Genomic DNA, 22,249 nt, shown 5'->3' with positions numbered 1-22,249 from the left:
TTCCATGCAAATGGAAATTAAAAGAAAGCTGGAGTAGCAACTCTCATATCAGACAAAATAGACTTTAAAACAAAGACTATTACAAGAGACAGAGAGGGACACTACATAATGATCAAGGGATCAATCCAGGAAGAAGAACAATTGTAAATATTTATGCACCCAACATAGGAGCACCTCAATACATAAGGCAAATACTAACAGCCATAAAAGGGGAAATCGACAGTAACACAATCATAGTAGGGGACTTTAACACCCCACTTTCACCAATGGACAGATCATCCAAAATGAAAATAAATAAGGAAACACAAGCTTTAAATGATACACTAAACAAGACGGACTAAATTGATATTTATAGGACATTCCATCCAAAAACAACAGAATACACATTCTTCTCAACTGCTCATGGAACATTCTCCAGGATAGATCATTCAAGAAAATTGAAATCGTATCAAGTATCTTTTCCGACCACAATGAGAAGCCCGCACACCGCAACGAAGAGTAGCCCCCGCTCGCCGCAACTAGAGAAAGTCCGCGTGTAGCAACGAAGAACCTATACAGCCAAAAGTAAATAAATAAAATAAGAAAAAAAAAAAAAGAACAGTTGCATCACACACACCCCTTGTGCCACCCCTTTAAAAAAAAAATAGACTATGACATAAATCACAGCAAGATCCCTTTTGACCCATCTCCTAGAGAAATGGAAATAAAAACAAAAATAAACAAATGGGACCTAATGAAACTTAAAAGCTTTTGCACAGCAACAGAAACCATAAACAAGACGAAAAGACAACCCTCAGAATGGGAGAAAATATTTGCAAATGAAGCAACTGACAAAGGATTAATCTCCAAAAATTTACAACCAGCTCAGGCAGCTCAATATCAAAAAAACAAACAATCCAATCCAAAAATGGGCAGAAGCCCTAAACAGACATTTCTCCAAAGAAGATATACAGATTGCCAACAAACACATGAAAGAATGCTCAACGTCATTAATCATTAGAGAAATGCAAATCAAAACTACAATGAGATATCATCTCACACCGGTCAGAATGGCCATCATCAAAAAATCTACAAACAATAAATGCTGGAGAGGGTGTGGAGAAAAGGGAACCCTCTTGCACTCTTTGTGAGAATGTAAATTGATACAGCCACGATGGAGAACAGTATTGAGGTTCCTTAAAAAACTAAAAATAGAACTACCATATGACCCAGCGATCTCACTACTGGGCATATATGCTGAGAAAACCATAATTCAAAAAGAGTCATGTACCAAAATGTTCGTTTCAGCACTATTTACAATAGCCAGGACATGGAAGCAACCTAAGTGTCCATCAACAGATGAATGGATAAAGAAGATGTGGCACATATATACAATAGAATATTACTCAGCCATAAAAAGAAACGAAATTGAGTTATTTGTAGTGAGGTGGATGGACCTAGAGTCTGTCATACAGAGTGAAGTAAGTCAGAAAGAGAAAAACAAATACTGTATGCTAACACATATATACGGAATCTAAGAAAAAAAAAAATTGGTCATGAAGAACCTAGGGGCAAGATGGGAATAAAGACACAGACCTACTAGAGAATGGACTTGAGGATATGGGGAGGGGGAAGGGTAAGCTGGGACAAAGTGAGAGAGTGGCATGGACATATATACACTACCAAACATAAAATAGGTAGCTAGTGGGAAGCAGCTGCATAGCACAGGGAGATCAGCTCGGTGTTTTGTGACCACCTAGAGGGGTGGGATAGGGAGGGTGGGAGGGAGGGAGATGCAAGAGGGAAGAGATATGGGGACATATGTCTATGTATAACTGATTCACTTTGTTATAAAGCAGAAACTAACACACCATTGTAAAGCAATTATACTCCAGTGAAGATGTTAAAAAAAAAAAGAAAAAAAGAGGTACATGAAGGGAGGTGGAGACAAAATGGCAGAGTAGAAGGACGTGAGCTTTCCTCTCCTCATGAAAACACTAAAATCACAACTAACTGCTAAACAACCATCAACAAAAACAAACAAACAAACAAACACTGGAACCTACCAAAAAAGATATCCTGCATCCAAAGACAAAGAAGAAACCACAATGAGATGGTAGGAGGGGCGCAATCATAAAAAAATCAAATCCCATACCTGCCGGGTGGGCGACCCACAGACTGGAAAATAAGTATATTGCAGAGGTTCTCCCATAAGGGTCAAAGTTCTGAGCCCTATGTCAGGCTCCCCAGCCTGGGGGTCTGGCTTTGGGAGGAGGAGCCCCTAGAGCATCTGGCTTTGAAGGCCAGTGGGGTTTGATCACAGGAATTCCACAGGACTGGGGAAACAGTAACTCCACTCTTGGAAGGCACACACAAGGTCCCGTGTGTACCATGACCCAGGGAAAGAAGCAGTGACCTCACAGGAGTCTGGGCCAGACTTACCTGCTGGTATTGGAGGGTCTCCTGCGGAAGCAGGGGGTGGCTTTGGCTCACTCTGGGGACAAAGACATTGGTGGCAGTAGCTCTGGGGAGTACTCATTGGTGTGAGCCCTCCCGGAGGCTGCCATTTTCTCACCAAGACCTGGCCCCACCCAGCAGCCTGTAGGCTCCAGTGCTGGGATGCCTCAGATCAAACAACGAACAGGGCAGGAACGCAGCCCCACCCACCAGCAGACAGGCTACTTAAAGTCTTCCTGAGCTCACAGCTAAACACACCCCCTGACACAGCCCTGCCCACCAGAGGGAAAAGACCCAGTTCCAACCATCAGTGGGCAAGAAACAGGCACTCCCACCAGGAAGCCTGCACGAGCCCTTTGGACAGCCTCATCCACCAGGGCGCAGACAGCAGAAGCAAGAAGAACTACAACCCTGCAGCCTGCGAAACAGATACTGCAATCACAGAAAGTCAGACAAAATGAGATGGCAGACAAATATGTCCCAGACAAAGGAACAAGATAAAACCCCAGAAGAACAACTAAGGGAAGTGGAGATAGGCAATCTACCTGAAACAGAATTCAGAGTAATGACAGTAAAGATGATCTAAGATCTCACAAAAAGAATGGAGGCACAGATTGAGAAGACACAAGAAATGTTTAATAATGAGCTAGAGGAAGGGAAGAAAAAAGACCCACAAAAACAAATTCAAAACAATTAATAAAATGACAATAAGAATATACATATAATTACCTTAAATGTAAATGGATTAAATGCTCCAACCAAAAGACAAAGAAAACAAGACCCTTATATATGCTGTCTACAAGAGACCCACTTCAGATCTAGGGACGCATACAGACTAAAAGTGAGGGAATGGAAAAATGTATTCCATGCAAATGGAAATTGAAAGAAAGCTGGAGTGGCAATACTCATATCAGACAAAATAGACTTTAAAATAAAGACTGTTACAAGAGACAAAAAAGGACACTACATAATGATCAAAGGATCAATCTAGGAAGATGATATAACAACTGTAAATATAATATGCACCCAACATGAGAGCACCCCAATATATAAGGCAAATGCTAACAGCCATAAAAGGAGAAATTGACAGTAACACAATAATAATGGGGGACTTTAACACCCCACTTTCATCAATGGACAGATCATCCAGACAGAAAATCAATAAGGAAACAAAGGCCTTAAATGACACATCAGACCAGATGGACTTCATTGATATTTATAGAGTATTCCATCAAAAGCAACAGAATACACTTTCTTCTCAAGTGTCCACAGAACATTCTCCAGGATTGATCATATCCTGGGCCACAAAGCCAGTCTCAGTAAATTTAAGAAAAGTGAAATCATATCAAGCATCTTTTCCAACCACAACTCTATGAGATTAGAAATCAACTACAAGAAAAAAACTGTAAAAAACACAAAGATGTGAAGGCTAAACAATAAACAATATGCTACTAAACAACTAATGGATCACTGAAGAAATAAAAGAGGAAATGAAAAAATACCTAGAGACAAATGAAAGTGAAAGCATGATGATTCAAAACCTGTGGGATGCAGTAAAAGCAGTTCTAAGAGGGAAGTTTACAGTGATACAATCTTACCTCAGGAAAGAAGAAACATCTCAAATAAATAATCTAACCTTACACCTAAAGCAACTAGAGAAAGAAGAACAGACAAAACCCAAAGTCAGCAGAAGGAAGGAAATTATAAAGATCAGAGCAGAAATAAATGGAATAGAGACAAAGAAAACCATAGAAAAGATCAGTGAAACTGAAAGCTGGTACTTTGAAAAGATAAACAAAATTGAAAAACCTTTAGCCAGACTCAGCAAGAAAAAAAGGGAGAGGGCTCAAATCAGTAAAATTAGAAATGAAAAAGAAGTTACAACGGACACCACAGAAATACAAAGGATCATAAGAGACTACTACAAGCAACTATATGCCAATAAAATGGACAACCTAGAAGAAATGGACAAATTCTTAGAGAGGTACAATCTCCCAAGACTGAACCAGGAAGAAATAGAAAATATGAACAGACCAATCACAAGTACTGAAATTGAAACTGTGATTAAAAAACTCCCAACAAACAAAAGTCCAGGACCAGATGGATTCACAGGCAAATTCTATCAAACATTTAGAGAAGAGTTAACACCTATCCTTCTGAAACTATTCCAAAAAATCGCAGAGGAAGGAACACTCCCAAACTCATTCTATGAGGCCACCATCAACCTGATATCAAAACCAAAGAACCACCAAAAGAGAAAATTATAGGCCAGTATCACTGATGAACATAGACGCAAAAATCCTCAACAAAACACTAGCAAACCGAATCCAACAATACATTAAAAGGATCATCTACCACGAGATCAAGTGAGGTTTATCCCAGGGATGCAAGAATTTTTCAATATCTGCAAATCAATCAGTGTGATACACTATATCAACAAATTAAAGAATAAAAACCATATGATCATCTCAATAGATGCAGAAAAAGCTTTTGACAAAATTCAACACCCATTTATGATAAAAACTCTCCAGAAAGTGGGCACAGAGGGAACATACCACAACATAATAAAGCCCATATATGACAAACCTACAGTTAATAACATACTCAACAGTGAAGAGCTGAAAGCATTTCCTCTAAGATCAGGAACAAGATAAGGATGTCCAGTCTCACTGCTTTTATTCAACATAGTTTTGGAAGTCCTAGCCATGGCAATAAGAAAAAAGAAATAAAAAGAATCCAAACTGGAAAAGAAGAAGTCAAAATGTCACTGTTTGCAGATGACATGATACTATACATGGAAAATCCTAAAGATGCTACCAGAAAACTACTAGAGCTAATCAATGAATCTGGTAAAGTGCATGATACAAAATTAATACAGAGAAATCTGTTGCATTTCTATACACTAAAAACAAAAGATCAGGAAGAGAAATTAAGCAAAGAATCCCATTTACCATCGCATCAAAAGAATAAAATACCTAGGAATAAACCTACCTAAGGAGGCAAAAGACCTGTACTCTAGAAACTATAGGACGCTGATGAAAGAAATCAAAGATGACACAAACAAATGGGAAGATATACCGTGTTCTTGGACTGGAAGAAGCAATATTTTCAAAATGACTATACTACCCAAGGCAATCTACAGACTCAATGCAACTTATCAAATTACCAATGGCATTTTTCACAGAACTAGAACAAAAAATTTTTTAATTTGTATGAAACCACAAAAGACCCCGAATATCCAAAGCAATTTTGAGAAAGAAAAACAGAACTGGAGGATTCAGGCTCCCTGACTTCAGACTATACTGCAAAGCTACAGTCATCAAAACAGTATGGTACCAGCACAAAACCAGAAATATAGATCAATGGAACAGTATAGAAAGCCCAGAAATAAACCCACGCATCTATGGTCAATTAATCTACAACAACTGAGGCAAGACTATATCATGGAGAAAAGACAGTCTCTTCAATAAATGGTGCTGGGAAAACTGGACAGCTAAATGTAAGAGAATGAAATTAGAAAATTCTCTAACACCATACACAAAAATAAACTCAGAATGGATTAAAGACCCAAATATAAGACCAGATACTATAAAACTCTCAAAGGAAAACATAGGCAGAACACACTGTGACATAAATCACAGCAATACCTTTTTGGATCCGTCTCCTAGAGTAATGGAAGTAAAAACAAAAATAAACAAATGGGATCCAATTAAACTTAAAAGCTTTTGTACTGCTAAGAAAACCATAAACAAAATGAAAAGGCAACCTACAGAATGCGAGAAAATGTTTGCAAATGATGTGACCGACAAGGGATTAATCCCCCAAATTTACAGACAGCTCATGCAACTCAATATCAAAAAAACAAACAACCCAATCAAAAAATGGGCAGAAGACCTAAATAGACATTGCTCCAAAGAAGACACACAGATGGGCCAAGAGGGATATCAAAAGATGCCCAACATCGCTAATTGTTAGAGAAATGCAAATGAAAACTACAATGAGATATCACCTCACACCAGTCAGAATGGCCATCATCAAAAAGTCTACCAACAATAAATGCTGGAGAGGGTGTGGACAAAAGAGAACCCTCCTACACTATTGGTGGGAATGTGAATTGGTACAACCACTATGGAGAACAGTATGGAGGTTCCTTAAGAAACTAAAAATAGAGCTACCATATGATCTAGCTATCCCACTCCTAAGCATATATCCGGAGAAAACAATGGTTCAAAGGGATACATGCACCCCAGTGTTTACTGCAGCACTGTTTACAATAGCCAAGACATGGAAGCAACCTAAATGTCTGTGGACAGATGAATGGATAAAGAAGATGTGGTACATACATACAATGGAATATTACTCAGCCATTAAAAAGAATGAAATAATGCCATTTGCGGCAATGTGGATGGACCTGGAGATTATCATACTAAGTGAAGTAAGTAAGTCAGACAGAGAAAGATGATATCATATGATATCACTTACATGTGGAATCTAAAAAAAATGATACAAATGAACTTATTTACAAAACAGAAACAGACTCACAGACTTAGAAAACAAACTTATGGTTATTAAAGGGGAAAGGTGGGGGGGAGAGATAAACTGGGAGTTTGGGATTGACATATACACACTAGTATGTTTAAAATAGATAACCAACAAGGACCTACTGTATAGCACAGGGAACTCTATTCAATATTCTGTAATAACCTAAATGGGAAAAGAATTTGAAAAAGAATAGGTACATGTATATGTAAAACTGAATGACTTTGCTGTACACCTGAAACTAATACAACATTGTAAATCAACTACACTCCAATATAAAATAAAAATTTCTTAAAATTAAAATTAAAAAAAAATTTAAAAAGCAGCACATGAAGATAAGATGATTAATGAGAATAGTGTGATTGAAATCCACCAAGGAAAGAGAATTGAGGCAAAGAGCAGTCCTGAGTCAGCCACTGGTGACACTTCATCATGTGCATCTTATTTTTGTCTCTCCCTCCTTCTCTCTCCCACTTTCCTCTCTCTCTTCTCTTCATCCAGTTCCGTAGGAGTGCCAGGAATTCTCATGATTCATGCTTAGCAATGGCTGAAGTGTTTGCTGCCACTTACTCTGGAAAACAGGGCACACTTGAAATAATCATTGGTCCTCAAGCTGAGAGTCAGCGGGGATGGATTATAATCAGGCATTGTGTCAAATGCAAACCAAAATAATAAAACGGAAATCCTATATTTCTGGCTCTCCTTTCTATCTCCTTACTTTAGTTTTCATGGACTCTTAAGTTCAATAAGAATTTTTTTGGGGAGGGGGTAAATATTTCTACTACAGTCTTAAGATTATTTTAAGATTAAGGTCAGATTTTTTTTATTTTTTAAGATTAAGCTTGGTATAAATAAGTAGTGACAGCTAATAGATTAATTATGGATCAGTTAACATATATTGTGAATAATTAAGAAATTAATGTAAATGTAAATTACTTAGTAAAAACATAACTTTAAATTAAAAATAAATTTAAAAATTAAAATGAGTGCTAAATGACATTTATAAGAGCTTAGAGTTGGACAGTGTGTTTCAAGATATTTGCAATGTCCTTTAAAGAAAAGTTCAAGATGAGGCCATAGGATCCCTCAGTAGCACTAAATTATGGTGCCAGTACTAAATTATGGCATGGGATCCTACTTGGGTTAGTAAAGTTACAAGGAAAATAGAAAGCAAAAGTATATGGGTAATTTTAAACAAGGGAAATTTGATAATAATGGAGCTGGGGTAGCTCTTAAAGGCTCTAAAAAATATTAGCTCGTAAGAATTAGTTGAGAGCATCTTGAGAATGCTCTCTCTTTAATCTTCCATCCCAAAACATTCCCAAGAAACACAGTTTGAGTCATGGTAATTAGGGGAGAGGGTTTAAGGCAGCTCAGCCAACTCTTCAGAACTAGTCTTACTCCATGTGGCAATCCCACTGGAGGACATGCTTGTATTTTTTCTTCTGAAATTCCAAGAAATTATCATCAGAACAAATCCCAAGAACTCGACAAAGGTTTATCAATAAGATGGTGCCCCACATGACTCAAATTTCAGAAAGAAACTTCAGAAAGCATCTGAAATAACCAGTATCTGTGTCACTTCTTTCTATGTTCACTTAGTGTAACCTTTCTCATTCTTAGATTTAGTTTTAAGCGGCCAGGATAATAAAACCATTTTAGTAAGAAATTAAGAATTTATATTCTTTTCTAGATCCAGAGAAATGTACTTAGAGAAATTATCTTACAACTTAAAAAACTCAAGGCTAGAACCAAAAAAACTCTCGCTGACTACTCTTTTCTAGATACTCTAAAATGACGTATAAGTGTATAGATGGTGTTGGAGGCAAATACTGAAAGGAAAGCTGAGTTTCCAAAGACTCGCATTAATTAGGAAGAAAACGTTTACTTCCATAGCCTAAGTTTCCTAGGACACGTAACCCATCTGTCAACAGCCCACATTTGTTTTGCTTTACCATATAATCAACTGAAAGGCATTCACCCAAGTTGACCCTTGAAGAGTCTCCATACCTTGGTTTCTGTGGGATTCATACTGGAAGACTTCCTGGTTGAAGCAGAGGAAGTTGTCACCTAGAAAGGAAAGAAATAAGAAGTTTAATTATAGTTAACCTACAACCTTCTTTGTCCTTCAGCTCCTTTTAACCATACTTACTCTTAACTCTTCACCTTGGTTTTACCTCACCTAGAGTACCACTCCCATAAAAGTTCAGTATGTGGTGTTGCCCAGTGGGTAAAAGCCTTTGTAACCAGATCAAATGGGTTCAAATTTGGAGTGTGCTACTTACTAAATAATCTTGGGCAAGCTACTTAAATTTTCTGATCTTTGGTTTCCCCTTTCTCAATTTTTGTTCCGTAGGTAACAACTACCTTCTAAGTTTATTACTGCCTGGTAATTAAGTACTCAGTAAATATTATTCTAATTATTGTTTGTATTATTTTCAGAAAGAACATGAACTTTGAAACTTACAGAATTTTGTTCAAATGCCAGCTTTGCCAATTACTAGCTCTGTGACTTTGGGTCTTAGTTTTCCAAGTATATAAAATGGGGCCTATAATGTCTATTTTGCAGGGTTGTAATTATTTGCGATAATGTGGGTAAAATGCCTGGCACATTGTAGGTGTTCATTAAATTGCTAGTGCATTATTCCTAAGCTATTGTAAGACAGACGAGTAGGCATAGCTCTGGGAAATAGGTTCAGGTAGATTAGAATCGTCATGTAAGGAAGAGAAAGTGGGAGATGGTGTTGCAAAGGGGATATTGTTATATTATCTGTCTCATCTAGGCTCCTCCCCGGAGGGCAAAAGGTGATGAGTGGTAACTGAAGTATTCAAGAAACACCTTTCCTAGGGATGTGGAGTCAGCCCCTGCAATCTAATCACCCAAGCAGGGGGATGTGCATGTGGACACTTGCATGGTATTGAGAACTACGTACTCCAGTAACTTGTATTACACTGGTTAATATTAAATTCACAATTACATTCTTAGCGAATTCCAACTCAGGCTCATTTAAACCTCCTTAACATTTGAGTCCATTAGGTTTTAGAGCCCAGGGATTCCATCTGGCACCGGTTGTCTTCTTAAGTAACTGGCTGTCAGTAAACAGCTGCTCCCTGCCAGCAGCACCCAGAGCCCCATTCCCTGATGCCTGGCCCTGAGCCACTTCGGAAGCTGAGTCCCCGGGCAGGATGGACCCATCCCTGCTGGTGCCCCAGCTCCCCTACCTCGACACACCACACTCAAGGTGACAGCGTGAACCCACTATAACCCATGGCCCATGAACACGATCACCTTCCCCACTGACCTCATTTAATGTAGAGCATGTTGGTGCTTAGAATTAAATTGCCACATTTTACAGATAAAAGCCCAAAGCTTTAGTATACTGACTTTTCAAACATAGTCATATGAACTTAACTATTCCTGAGCACCCTTAAGCACCCCCGCACCCCAAAACACACACAAACACACACACACACATATACACCCCTTGTCACTGTGGCAGGCATGTGCTGTCTCTCTCACATTCTCTTCGGGATAAAGAACTGGAAGATGTACCAAAGTAGATTTCCCTCATCAAATTAATGGGCAAATATGTGAATATGCATTTTTCCTGGAGAATTTTTTTTAATTTGTGGGGATTAACATACCCATATCTATATAATTCTGTCTTTCCACAAGTAGGATTGGTTGTACAAACGTCCACTCAAACTCAAGAAGTTCCAGTTAGCTACATCCCACTCCTTCAGTGATTTCCCTCAGCCATCTAAAACCACCCAAGACAAACACTCCACACAAAGGTTCTTTTTAAGCTGCACATCTTTAGGTGAACATTCATTTATTTTCTAAACATCCAAGTTTATTAAAACATTCCTGAAATTACATAGCCTTGGGTTTTCCAATCTGCCTTACTGCTTTATTAAGCAATAGCTGGAAGAGATCCTTAAATCCTAGAAAGAAGACTTTCAAAGGCTCACCAAGGACAGTAAAATCTCCATGGAATGCCTATAAATAAGCATGGAGCGGATTATAATGTGAACTTAGCTCAAGGCCTTGGCCACACCTGTTCTCAGCCTAGATTCCTCCGTGAAAGTTTCATCCCATCACTAAGGCACTAAACATTTTGAAACTAAAATAGGAAAACCACTTCGTGGGGGCTGGAAATGGAAAATAATCCCACCCTGTTATGGGCTGGTTCAACTCTGGCTAAGTGTAGTGTGTTCAATTTTTATTTTATTTGTAAAGACAAGAAAAGTTTACTATTTGTTACCGCTACTGGGGGATTATATACACTTTCAATTTAAATCTTCTATATGGTTTGACTTTCTAATCATAGGTGTGAATAACTTACAATTTAAGAATTTTGAAGAGTTAACCCATAAATCTTTGAAGAACCTTAGAGAAAAACTTTGAATATGTAGGTTTTAAACAGATGAGGAGAATGGTATCTTATAAAGATTAAGTGACCCATCAAAGTTTACCACAGTTCACTGGCTCCGTAAGTATTTATCCAGAACATAGTTTGTGTCAAGTACTGTGTTAGCTGATGGGAAACCGACAGATCTGTCTCTGACCTTGTGAAAGTTACAGCCTGGTCAGAGATGACATTAATAGACTAACCACTTCAATCCCACTCCTGGGCATATATCTGGACAAAACTATAATTCAAAAAGACACATGCACCCCTATGTTCATGGCAGCACCATTTACAATAGCCAGACATGACAAAAACCTAAATGTCCATCAACAAAAGAAAGGATAAAGAAGATGTGGTGTGTATGTATATATATATATGTGTACACACACACACACACAATGCAATATTACTCAGCCATAAAAAAATGAAATAATGTCATTTACAGCAACATGGATGGACCTAGAGATTACCATACTAAGTGAAGTCAGTCAGAAAGAGAAAGACAAATACCATATGATATCACTTATATGTGGAATCTAAAATATGACACAAATGAAATTATCTACAAAACGGAAACAGACTCACAGACATAGAGAACAGATTTGTGGTTGCCAAGGGGGAGAGGGATGGAGATTAGCAGATGCAAACTATTATATATAGAATGGATAAACAACAAGGTCCTACTGTGTAGCACAGGGAACTATATTGAATATCCTGTGATAAACCATAATGGAAAAGAATATGAAAAAGAATGTGTATACATATGTATAACTGAATCACTTCACTATACAGCAGAAATTAACACAACCTTGTAAATCAACTATACTTCAATGAAATAAATTAAAATAAAGAATAACCACTTTAGTAACTACTTGTGATAAGTGCTATAAAGGAAAATCACAGGGTCCCATGAGAACACAGACTAGGCAACCAGATCTAATTCAGGGGACAGTCAGGACAGGTGATGCTGAAGAAGTGACAGTTAACGTGGAGATTGAAGGATAAGGGGGCATCACCCAGGCAGAAGGCGGGGAGGACCCTCCGAGCTGTCTGTGCCAGGGCTGAGCCTAGGCCACGTGACTTTTAAACCAGTGACTCTCTGCTGCAGGACCGACCACTCAGCCGGTCCTAACATCAAGGCATAGCCAGTTTTAAAGCAACACCAGTGCTCAAATACCAAAATCTCTCTATGGAATTAGGACTGTATACCAGACTAAAGTGCGGCCATAACTATACTCTCCCTCTTAAATGACCCATGCAAATCTCTTGACAACCAGAGTATTATGAGTCATTTATAATCTTAAATTAAGGCATAAATCAGAGTAACAAAGAACAGAGAAAAAGTACTTTAATATAATTATTTTCCACCCACCCACTCAACAATTGTTGTTTAAAAAGCAATGAGCCTGGGGCTGAGGATACACAATGAATGTCACTGTCACAGCCTTGAAAGAGTTCACAGTCCAGCGCAATAAACAGACATCAAGCAGGTTTAGTTACAACTTAAGTGCTCTAACAGGTATGAAGAAAATCCTAGGTGACCGAAGAAATGTTTTGGTTCTAAGTCAGTTGTAGGCCCACCTGAAGTAATCTCACTGTGCTGTCAAATCTCATTAAAACAAAGCAATATCGATAAAAGAAAGTAATTGCAGCCTAGAAAAAATTAATATTTAATCCTGTACTTATCCAGTATGGCACGTTACGTTCTGGCTTTATTCAACAAAACCTCTTTAAATTTGTTTACTTGCTACAATAAGAATTTTGGAGTTTACTGCAGGAAATGATTAGAGATATGAGGGGGAGTTGGTATGCTTTTAAGACCCTTGAAAAATGGAAACTGCTTTCCTTTTTCACATATATTTTGCAAAGGTCTCCCATACTACAGCCTTTTAGCTCTCTTACCTGTTCTGGCTACACTAGTCTTTGCAGGTGTCACTCCCACACACATGCCTCCCTCTAAAGCAGAGCCAGCGATGATGACTCCTGTTACCCACTGTATCACACAGAAGTCCTTTCTCTTGCCTCTAAAGACCCCTGGTCTCCAATCCCACCGCATCTCCCAGTGCAGAACACCTGCTCCAGGCAGCTAGCCCATCCCTTTCTCAGAGCACAGCTCTCTCATCTCCCCCTTTATGTTTTTTTCACGTAAGTGCCACTGGTTGGGATGCTTCTCTTCCCCAAATATCCGAATCCTACATGCCCTTCCTTTCAGGTGTATCTCACTAGCGCCAGCACTGGCATTGTAACTTCCGAACCACTGCAATCCTAAGTGGGCATCCATCCGCCTTCGCCCATCCCCGCTCACTTACAGTACCATATACAGGCAAGTAATGACCTAATTGCGGCATGAAGTGTCTCCTCCACCACATGGGGTTCCTTTAAAAGAGCTGTCTGTTGGGTACACTAATCTGCTCACCCCCACTCTTACTCACGGCAGGTTTCTATCCAAGGATTTCCCTTGATTCTGCAGGATGCCTAGTGAGGCTGCACGAGAAGAGAAGCAACACCTAGGACCAACCCAACCATCCTGTGATGCTGGATGTGAGTGGAGAGGGTTGTGAGCTCGCCCACAGGTCCTGGCTGGACCCAAGGGCTTCTTCAGAAGGGGCGCGATCCTAGAGGGCTTACTCATCCATTCTACTGCCATTAAATCTGGCTGATGAAAAAGTCATTCCCTCGGCTCCTTACCTCTCTGCCTCCCATGTCAGAGTCTTTTCACTTGCTTGGGCTCTCAGAAGACAATCAGCTTCTTTCCAGGCACTGTCAGCTGGTTCACGGGGATCCTCCCCTCCAGTCACTCAGTCTGACTTTGATCTCCCTCCTTGCGCCAGCTCAGTTCAGAAAGTGCACCCAGAGTGCACCCGGCAGATGAGTCAACGGCTGCCCCTCACCCCATACCTTGCTTCCTCTCCCCACCCCTCACTGCCAGCGTTCCCACAGCCTCCCACTGGCGGCACCAGTCACCCTTCACACACCCCAGCTGCCTTTGTTTGTGGAGGGTTACTGAGAATGCCAGCCCACGTACGTGCTGCCCTTTTCCACCTGATAATCCATCTGCAGTTTCATTTTGAATCACTGACCATCCTCTTCCCCAGGGCTGCTGTGACACAGGGAGCTCCAGGTCCACTCCCCAGCCCTCTGACCTGTTTCCTTCTGGAAGCCTTTTCCACTTGCTCCATTCTTCTCTGCATTCTTTAATATTTAGTCACAAACCCTCTGCCTTCTCTCTTATATTACTGCATACTTGGAGACTTGATTTCTCCCCATGACTTTATTTTTTTTTTAATACATTTATTTATTTATTTACTTTTGGCTGCGTTGGGTCTTCATTGCTGTGCGTGGGGGCTACTCTTCGTTGCAGTGCATGAGCTTCTCATTGCCGTGGCTTCTCTTGTTGTGGAGCAGGGGCTCTAGGCGCACCGGCTTCAGTAGTTGTGGCACATGGGCTCAGTAGTTGTGGCTTGCAGCTCAGTAGTTGTGGTGCACAGGCTTAGTTGCTCCGCGGCATGTGGGATCTTCCCGGACCAGGGCTTGAATCCGTGTACCCTGCATTGGCAGGTGGATCCTTAACCACTGCACCACCAGGGAAGCCCCTCTCCCCCCATGACTTTAAATATCATTTACTATGTGAACAGTTCTCCATACTTTATCAGCAGCCCTACTTTATTACCAGACAACATTATTTTACCTTAAAGGGAGGAAGCCAAGAAAGTCAGATGCAGGCTCAAATGCCTACTCCAGCACTTATTCATTCACATTAATTATCCTCCCAGAAGCCTTCAACCTCATCTGCAAAATGGGAGTAATACCACCTGCCTCTGGAGTTGCTGTAAGGGCCAAATGACGTAATGCAGGGAAACTCATCTGCCGCTGAATTGCTTGGAGTCTGCCTCCAAGTCCTCATTACCATTCCATCCTTTTAATTTCTTTCCCTGCCCACACTTTCCTAGTCTAATCAGGTATCTCTCACACCTGGATTACATCAAGGCCTTTCTAATAGTTTCCCTGCCTTGTTCTCTCCCACCCCCGACTTCTAGCTCCCAATCCTTTCTATCGCTGCCTAATTTACCTGAAATAAATGCATACCATGTTCCCACTCTGATGAAATACTAAACTCTCAGTGGTTTCTCACTGTCCTAGATAAGGTCCAATGTCTTCTGCCTGAGCCTTAGACTTTCCACATTTGACCTAATCTCCTCATTCCACTACGTCTCTTGCTATGCCCCACACCATGTCTCCCCACCTCCCAGGATGCTGTCCTTCCTGTTTCAGGAGAACCAAATCGGGCAGCATAACTCACTGGTTAAGAGAGTGAGAGGCAGCTCTGGACTCAAGACTGGTGGAATTCCAGCCAGCACTGAATTCATGTGCAACCTCGAGCAAGTTACTTAACCTCTCTGTGCCTCAGCGTCCTCGCCTATAAAATGAGAATAGTAACAATTCTTACCTTATAGGGTTGTTTTAAGGATAAGTTGATGTACATGAACCCATTACAACAGCGCTTGGCAAGTGGTAAGTGCTGGACAAATGCTAGTCGGTGTTATCATCACCATCATGCTCCCATCCACCGCTGAGGAAGCCTTTCTTGTCATCCCCACGGCTGAGGAAGCCTCTCCCTGCTCAGACAGCTCCTACCCTCCTCTTGAAGATTTAGCTCAAGATACAACACCTGTATCTGCTTTAGCTCCTATTACCTTCTCAACTCTCATATGTTTGTATTTCTCACTTGAACACTTAATCATATATGCTGTTGAGGGTTACTGAGTCTTTTCTAAGTGTATGTCATGTCTTATCAATGAAGCTGTAAACTGATCAAGAGGCAGGGATCATTTCTGTTCTCCACAGTGCCTACCACAGTGTTTAATAGCAGAGAGGAGCTCAAAAATCACTGTTGATTCCAATATTTGTTTCCATTTTCTAATTGTCAATTAAAGTTTCATTTAAACAAAGAATGAAGTATAGTTTTAATACCTTGGTTCTTTTTTAAAAAAAAGCTAGAATCAAGAATATAATTAATAAATCAGAAGAAAGGTTCAGTCTGATAGCTTCTTAATGGCGATGAGTCCACAGGTAAGTCGATTAAACCTGAAGAGCATCTGGTTTCCCATGTGGAAATACCATGCACCCCACAGGGCTATTGCGAGAGTCAATTACATACCAAATATTAGGGCAATCTGGGCAAAGCACAAAACAAATATTAAAAATTTTTTTTTAATTAAGAAGTTCTGGCAAATCAAAACCAAGTTAACTGATTTTTAACTTTTAAAGTTAGCTCTGCTAGATGCACAAGAGAGAAATGTATAATTTGCTTCTGAACCATAATGAGATTCTTAATAACACATCTCAAAAAATGAAAGAATAGAAATCATGGGTTTTTTTTAAAGTTCTTTCTTCACAGGATCTGTCAGACAGACCCAAACCCGAACTCCATGAGGGCAGGGACCATGCCTGTCTCAGCTGCTGCACATACCCAAGCATCGCACACAGTAGTTGCTTAACAAGTATGTGTTAAATAAATAAATGTATAAATTTGTACATGAATAAACATGAATATTATCTGATGGCTCAAAAGCAACATTATACGAGTTTTATTCAATCATCAGAAATTTTGTCCAAAGCACAGGTCAGAAAACTGATTAGGAAAACATAAACATCTAGTCTTTTACATCCTTATTGTCATCACCCAGTAGTTGTATAACTTTAAAAAAACGCATATACACAAAAAAATCCCTGAGCTACTTCCTGTAAGACACCTGGAACAAACAATAGACGGCTAATGAGGGGCTTTCTAAAGAAAGCACTGACGTTCTTCACAAACACCATTCATGGACCCGGTGAGAACAGGTTTACGGTGATGGATTATTCACTTTAGGAGATGAATATTCAGATGTTTAGCTCTGTCTATTGTTTGCCACGCAGTCACACCATGACATACCGTCTTGTCTTGCAATGCCTTTAATTATTTACCATAATAATGGTGCTTCTAAAGAGAACTGCAACTCAGTCACCTAACAAAGTATAGTTTTTAATCATAACAAAAAACATGATTCTGATGAAATGGGTCATCTATGAATGAAGTTGAGCCATCTCTTTCAGGGAGACCATGGCTTTGTGCCAGCAGATCTAATTAGGGCACCAACTTACATCTCAGCATGTATGTAATATAAGAGCAGGTCAATTGTGATAGGATCTTAAGTACAATATGAAGTTATAAGAGATCAGAAGAGGGAGACTATTTCTGAGTTGTGGGTTTGAAGATGGCTAGGAAAAACTTCACAGAGGAGATGGGAACAATTTACTTAGTATTAATTGCAGTGTGATGGGGAGGTAGGTGAGGACTATGGAATCTTCCATATGCCAGGAACTGTGGCAGGGGCTTTGGGCATCTGATTTCAATATATCTTTATAAAATCCTAGGACTTAATCATTATTATCTGCATTTTATAAACGAGAAAACTGAGGCTCAGAGAAGTTAGGTAACTTATTTAAGATCTCACAGTCAAGAAGTTGTAGAGCTTGGATCTGAACACAGACATTGACGATACTGCCCACGAACTTTTTGCTATAACAAGTTAACTCCCCTACTTTCAAAAAGTAAAATAAAAGATTTTAGTTTTATAAAACATGGAGTTGGAGCCCAAGATGGAGTAGTCATTCCAGGTGAGCAGAACAGCTTGAGCAAGACTTAGAGGTGGGAAAGTACCAGAGATAATCAGTCCAGAGTACAACCGGTTGGATGAAGTAGAACACGGCAAAATGAGGCAAACTGAACACTGCCTGGGGGAACAGAATATGATTCTATCTCAGCTGAGTATGCTATACATTCATGAACTATGTTAAAATAATATAAAAATAAATATTATTTAAATATAAATATATTTAAATATATACATTAATAGATTTAAATATATTAAAATATATTTTAAAATATATTTAATTATCTTAATTAAATATAATTAAAATATATTAAGATATATTATCTTAATAATATATTAAGATAAAAATAGAATGCCTGAGCTCTACTTGCTCTGGGAAGTGGAGAGCACATGCAGCTTTGGTCTCTGATGCAACCCTGTGGGCAGACCTCAAAATAAACATCCATATGTTGCCTGGCAACCGGGACGGTAGCCACAGTTGATCTGTGATGGCAATCCAAGAGCCAGAGAGACCTGAGAACATTTGGCCACACCTTGTGAGTGCCTGATTATGAGGTCTAACACAGGACCACCCCAAGTGCTTAGAAAAAATCCACAAAACGCATGAAGCTGAACTTGCAGTACTATACAACAATTGTTTCATTTTCATTGCTTTACAAACTCCACTTCTCCCCCTTTCCCCCTCTCTGCCCTGGGATGACTATTTTGTAAGCAAGGAAGAGAGCAAGCCACGTAGCCTGGATTAGTCATCAAAGAGCAGAAATGCAGCTTTTTTTTTTTTTTAAGTTGCGTCCATGCCTCTAAGGATCCTGGTTGCTTTTCTTGATGCATGAAATAATTCCAGCTATGTCTGAATTTGGTTGCCCAAGACAAAGCAGAGAAGTTAGACCCAGAAAAGACAGCCTACTTTCCTCTTGTGGCCCCTCCCCTAGAAAAGGTTTGTGCGTCTATGATCTTCTTAAGCCTGTGAGTCACGCAGTTTCAGCAGATTAGAAGCCATATAATGAACAATGAGGAAGACAGCCCATGACAAGCTCTTTGAACTTAAGTCTTAACCTCTCTAGAACACAGTTTCCTCATCTGTAAGCTGTCAGCCTTGAGAACTCTGTTGTTCTGCAACTCTAATATGATACGCTATAAATATGTAAAGCTTATTAAATAATGTACCCAATGACAGATGTTCAAAGGGAAACACAGGAGTTTAGCCTCTGGAGTCCCACGGACCTGGGGTCTCATTCTAGTTGTGTAACTTCAAGCAAGCTGCTCAAGCTTTCCAAACTTGTGTTTTTTATTTGTTAAATGGGTATAAAGATGACACCTAACTCATAAGATGGTAGTGAGGATTTAATGAGGGTGTGTTTATAAGGCCTGGCACATGGTAAGTCAGTAAACAAAAGGGATCTGTATTATTTTACAAATATCAACAGCCTCAAAAGTTCTCCTCAGTCCCAGAATGGTGGAGCACTTCTGTGGTGACCACTGCTTTGAGAAGTTACACACGCATGTTGTTTATCTTAAAGAGAAAGGGCAACACTATTTTACATTATGAATTTTTTTTGGATTGAAATGCATGGCTTGTTTATCCTAAAAGATTATGAGCTCATCTAAAGCATATATGGTTACTGATGATATGATTACTGTATAAGAATAAAAAATTCTGAGCTCTGCTGAACAGTCGCCTCAGAGCCTTTCAGCTTGGTTTCCATAGTGCTTTCAAATTCATTCCTTAGGCACAGACCTAACAGAGTGTGAGAGAAATGAGAAGTTTTATGTGTCGTTGTGTTATAAGACCAACTGCCAGGCTCAGTCTCTACAGGGATGACAGACTCAAAGTGTCTCAACGAAACTGAGAGGGCACGTATGAGGAAATACTGGCATACAGCCAATTGTGTGGCGGCTGAGAGACAAGCCTGTCACATGACTGTTCTTGCAGCTGGCTTCTCAGTGAAGCATGTTCTTAATAAGAAGGTTTAAATGGCAGGAATTATTACAAAGTTCCCTTCTCCAAGCTGCTTTCCAAATAACCAAAATGAAAATGTGGGGTGCAATAAAACGTCGTTCTGGAAACCACATAGGAAAAAGAACTTCACAAATGTACACTAACAGCAAGCTTAATCTTTGCAAATATTAAAGAGGTGATGTTATGCAGTTAGGAGAATGGCTGCGGAGCCAGACCACTCGAGTTTGAATTCCAGCTCTGCTACCAGCTGTATGACCTTGAGCAAATTCCCTAACTGCTCTGTGCTGCAGTTTCCTCATCTGTAAAGTGGAAATAATCATAATACCTTCCACGACATTTCATCCCACTTTCACCTAAAATAAAAATTCAGTAGAATAGGAGAATTGATTTTAAAATAGGCTTCATTTGAAATTTATGTAAAAATATGAACAGTGCTACTTATCCTTCAGTCTAAGCAACTGTATTCCTACACTATAAGGGAGATTTTTGCTATGTAATTTAATCCTGCTTTTTAAAAATTTCACCGTATTCAGAGATGTCTAATTCATCCCTCCTCTACTGCTTATTAAGACATCTAAAGAAACTCTGTCAACAAAACTCTTATTTGCTAATTCCAATCAGTGTACAATACTCTCTTTCACAGAAGCAGGAAATTTCGTTCATCAGAGAGAATTTCAACAGCATTAAGATATTAAGCAGAATAATAGAGGGCACAATATTAATTTCTAGTGCTTTTTGAATTTAGATACAAATTCCTCTCTTGGTTATTTAAACTGCCTGGATATAAACTACTGAGTCTAGGATTTTATAAGACTGGTCTACTGAAAAGAGCATTAGAATCAAATAGAATCTTACTATCTGTGTGACCCAGGGTAAGTTATTTAATCTCTCTGGGCCTTAGTCTTCTCATTTTAAAAATTGTCCCAATACCCACTTACCCATTTGCAAAATATGCAATTCTTAAGAGGATTAAATGAAATCCTATGTAAATCACTTAGCATAGTAGTTGTTTAACAAATTAATAAATGGTTGGTTTCTTTTTCTTCTTTCCATTTATTTTCATTTATCTAGATCCTGGAGAGCTTCTCCAAACTACATACATACTGCTGGACCTAACCCCTTTCCCACAGCTTTCCAGAATTATTTTCAGATTATCAGAACTAGCTAGAACGTCTTTTGTTTCCTATTGGTTGTCTTTCCATTTTGAACAGTAACCAAATCTTCAGTTCATTGATCAGTAGGAGAAGGTGGAGAAGTTATACACAAGCAGAAAAGATATGGTATATGGTTTATTACTGGTTCAACTGGAAATCAATCAGGGTATTTTGCCAAGATTTTAATTGCAAATATGTAGATCAGTGTTCATCACATTCAGTCTTTGGAAACATGTGAAGAGGTGTAAGAATATGATTGTCAGAGGACTGGAGAAGGAAACAATTCTAATTTGCTAGGCTAGGAATCCTGGCCTACCACAAGAACATTGTTTGAGAATAATTCAGCACCCATTACCACAATAATTAAAAAGATTCTCAAAACCAAGGGAGGGCTCAAACTCAACAACCAAAAGAAGTTAGCCTTTCCTTGTTAATCTCTAGATATTCAGCAAGGGGGTACATTGTTTCTTAGTGATGTGGATCCTTTGTGGCTAAAATTTCAAACAATTAATAATTAACTAATTAATTGATTTAAAACTCAAGATTAGAGTAGGACATCACATGGAAGATGATATAATTTTATAATATTGCTAGGGAAAAAAATGATCACTAATTCTAATCAGTGAAACTATACGCAAAGTATGCAGGATATTCATACACATTTAATTAATATTAAATTAAATTAAATATTCATACATATTTAATTATTTTATACTAAAATTGTACATAATGATTACAGGCAACGAATGTTATGTCAAGCTATTGGACAATGTGACTGGCCGAGCATTAACACCTTAGCTCAGTGGTTTTGGGCCCAGGAACAGAATCACTCATAGCCAGTGTATGGGGATCAGGGGAGGGCAGCAATGGACACTTAGAAATTTACAAAAGGGAAAGGGCAGGAGGGAGAGGGAGCAAGGATTATAGCTTAAAAAGCTGTAAGCCCCACCCCCCAAGTGATTCTCAAACTCCTCTACATGGAGAATGACTGCTTTAGGTTGTTTTAAACAAGATGGCCTTATAGGGGGTGGGTGAAATGACCACTCTTTTCTACCATCTATCGTTACCCACTGGCACTTTGACAGAGATGAC

The 22,249-nt window shown here is 39.2% G+C and overlaps 1 protein-coding gene across 8 annotated transcripts in view; it reads right to left on the bottom strand.

The window, feature by feature from the left end:
* The window catches only part of CAST (calpastatin), a 122,163-nt gene that overhangs the window by 56,971 nt on the left and 42,943 nt on the right, over positions 1-22,249 (bottom strand). For all 8 annotated transcript variants that reach the window (XM_059916809.1, XM_059916808.1, XM_059916815.1 and 5 more), the window contains one exon: positions 8,986-9,045. In XM_059916809.1, the coding sequence (XP_059772792.1) occupies positions 8,986-9,045 (60 nt within the window). The remainder of the gene's footprint in view (positions 1-8,985; positions 9,046-22,249) is intronic.

The sequence above is a fragment of the Balaenoptera ricei genome, chromosome 3, assembly GCF_028023285.1.
Source record: "Balaenoptera ricei isolate mBalRic1 chromosome 3, mBalRic1.hap2, whole genome shotgun sequence".
Taxonomy (NCBI): Eukaryota; Metazoa; Chordata; class Mammalia; order Artiodactyla; family Balaenopteridae; genus Balaenoptera; species Balaenoptera ricei.
The sequence above is the reverse complement of the archived record's forward strand: the minus strand, read 5'-3'. Positions and strand labels throughout refer to the sequence as shown.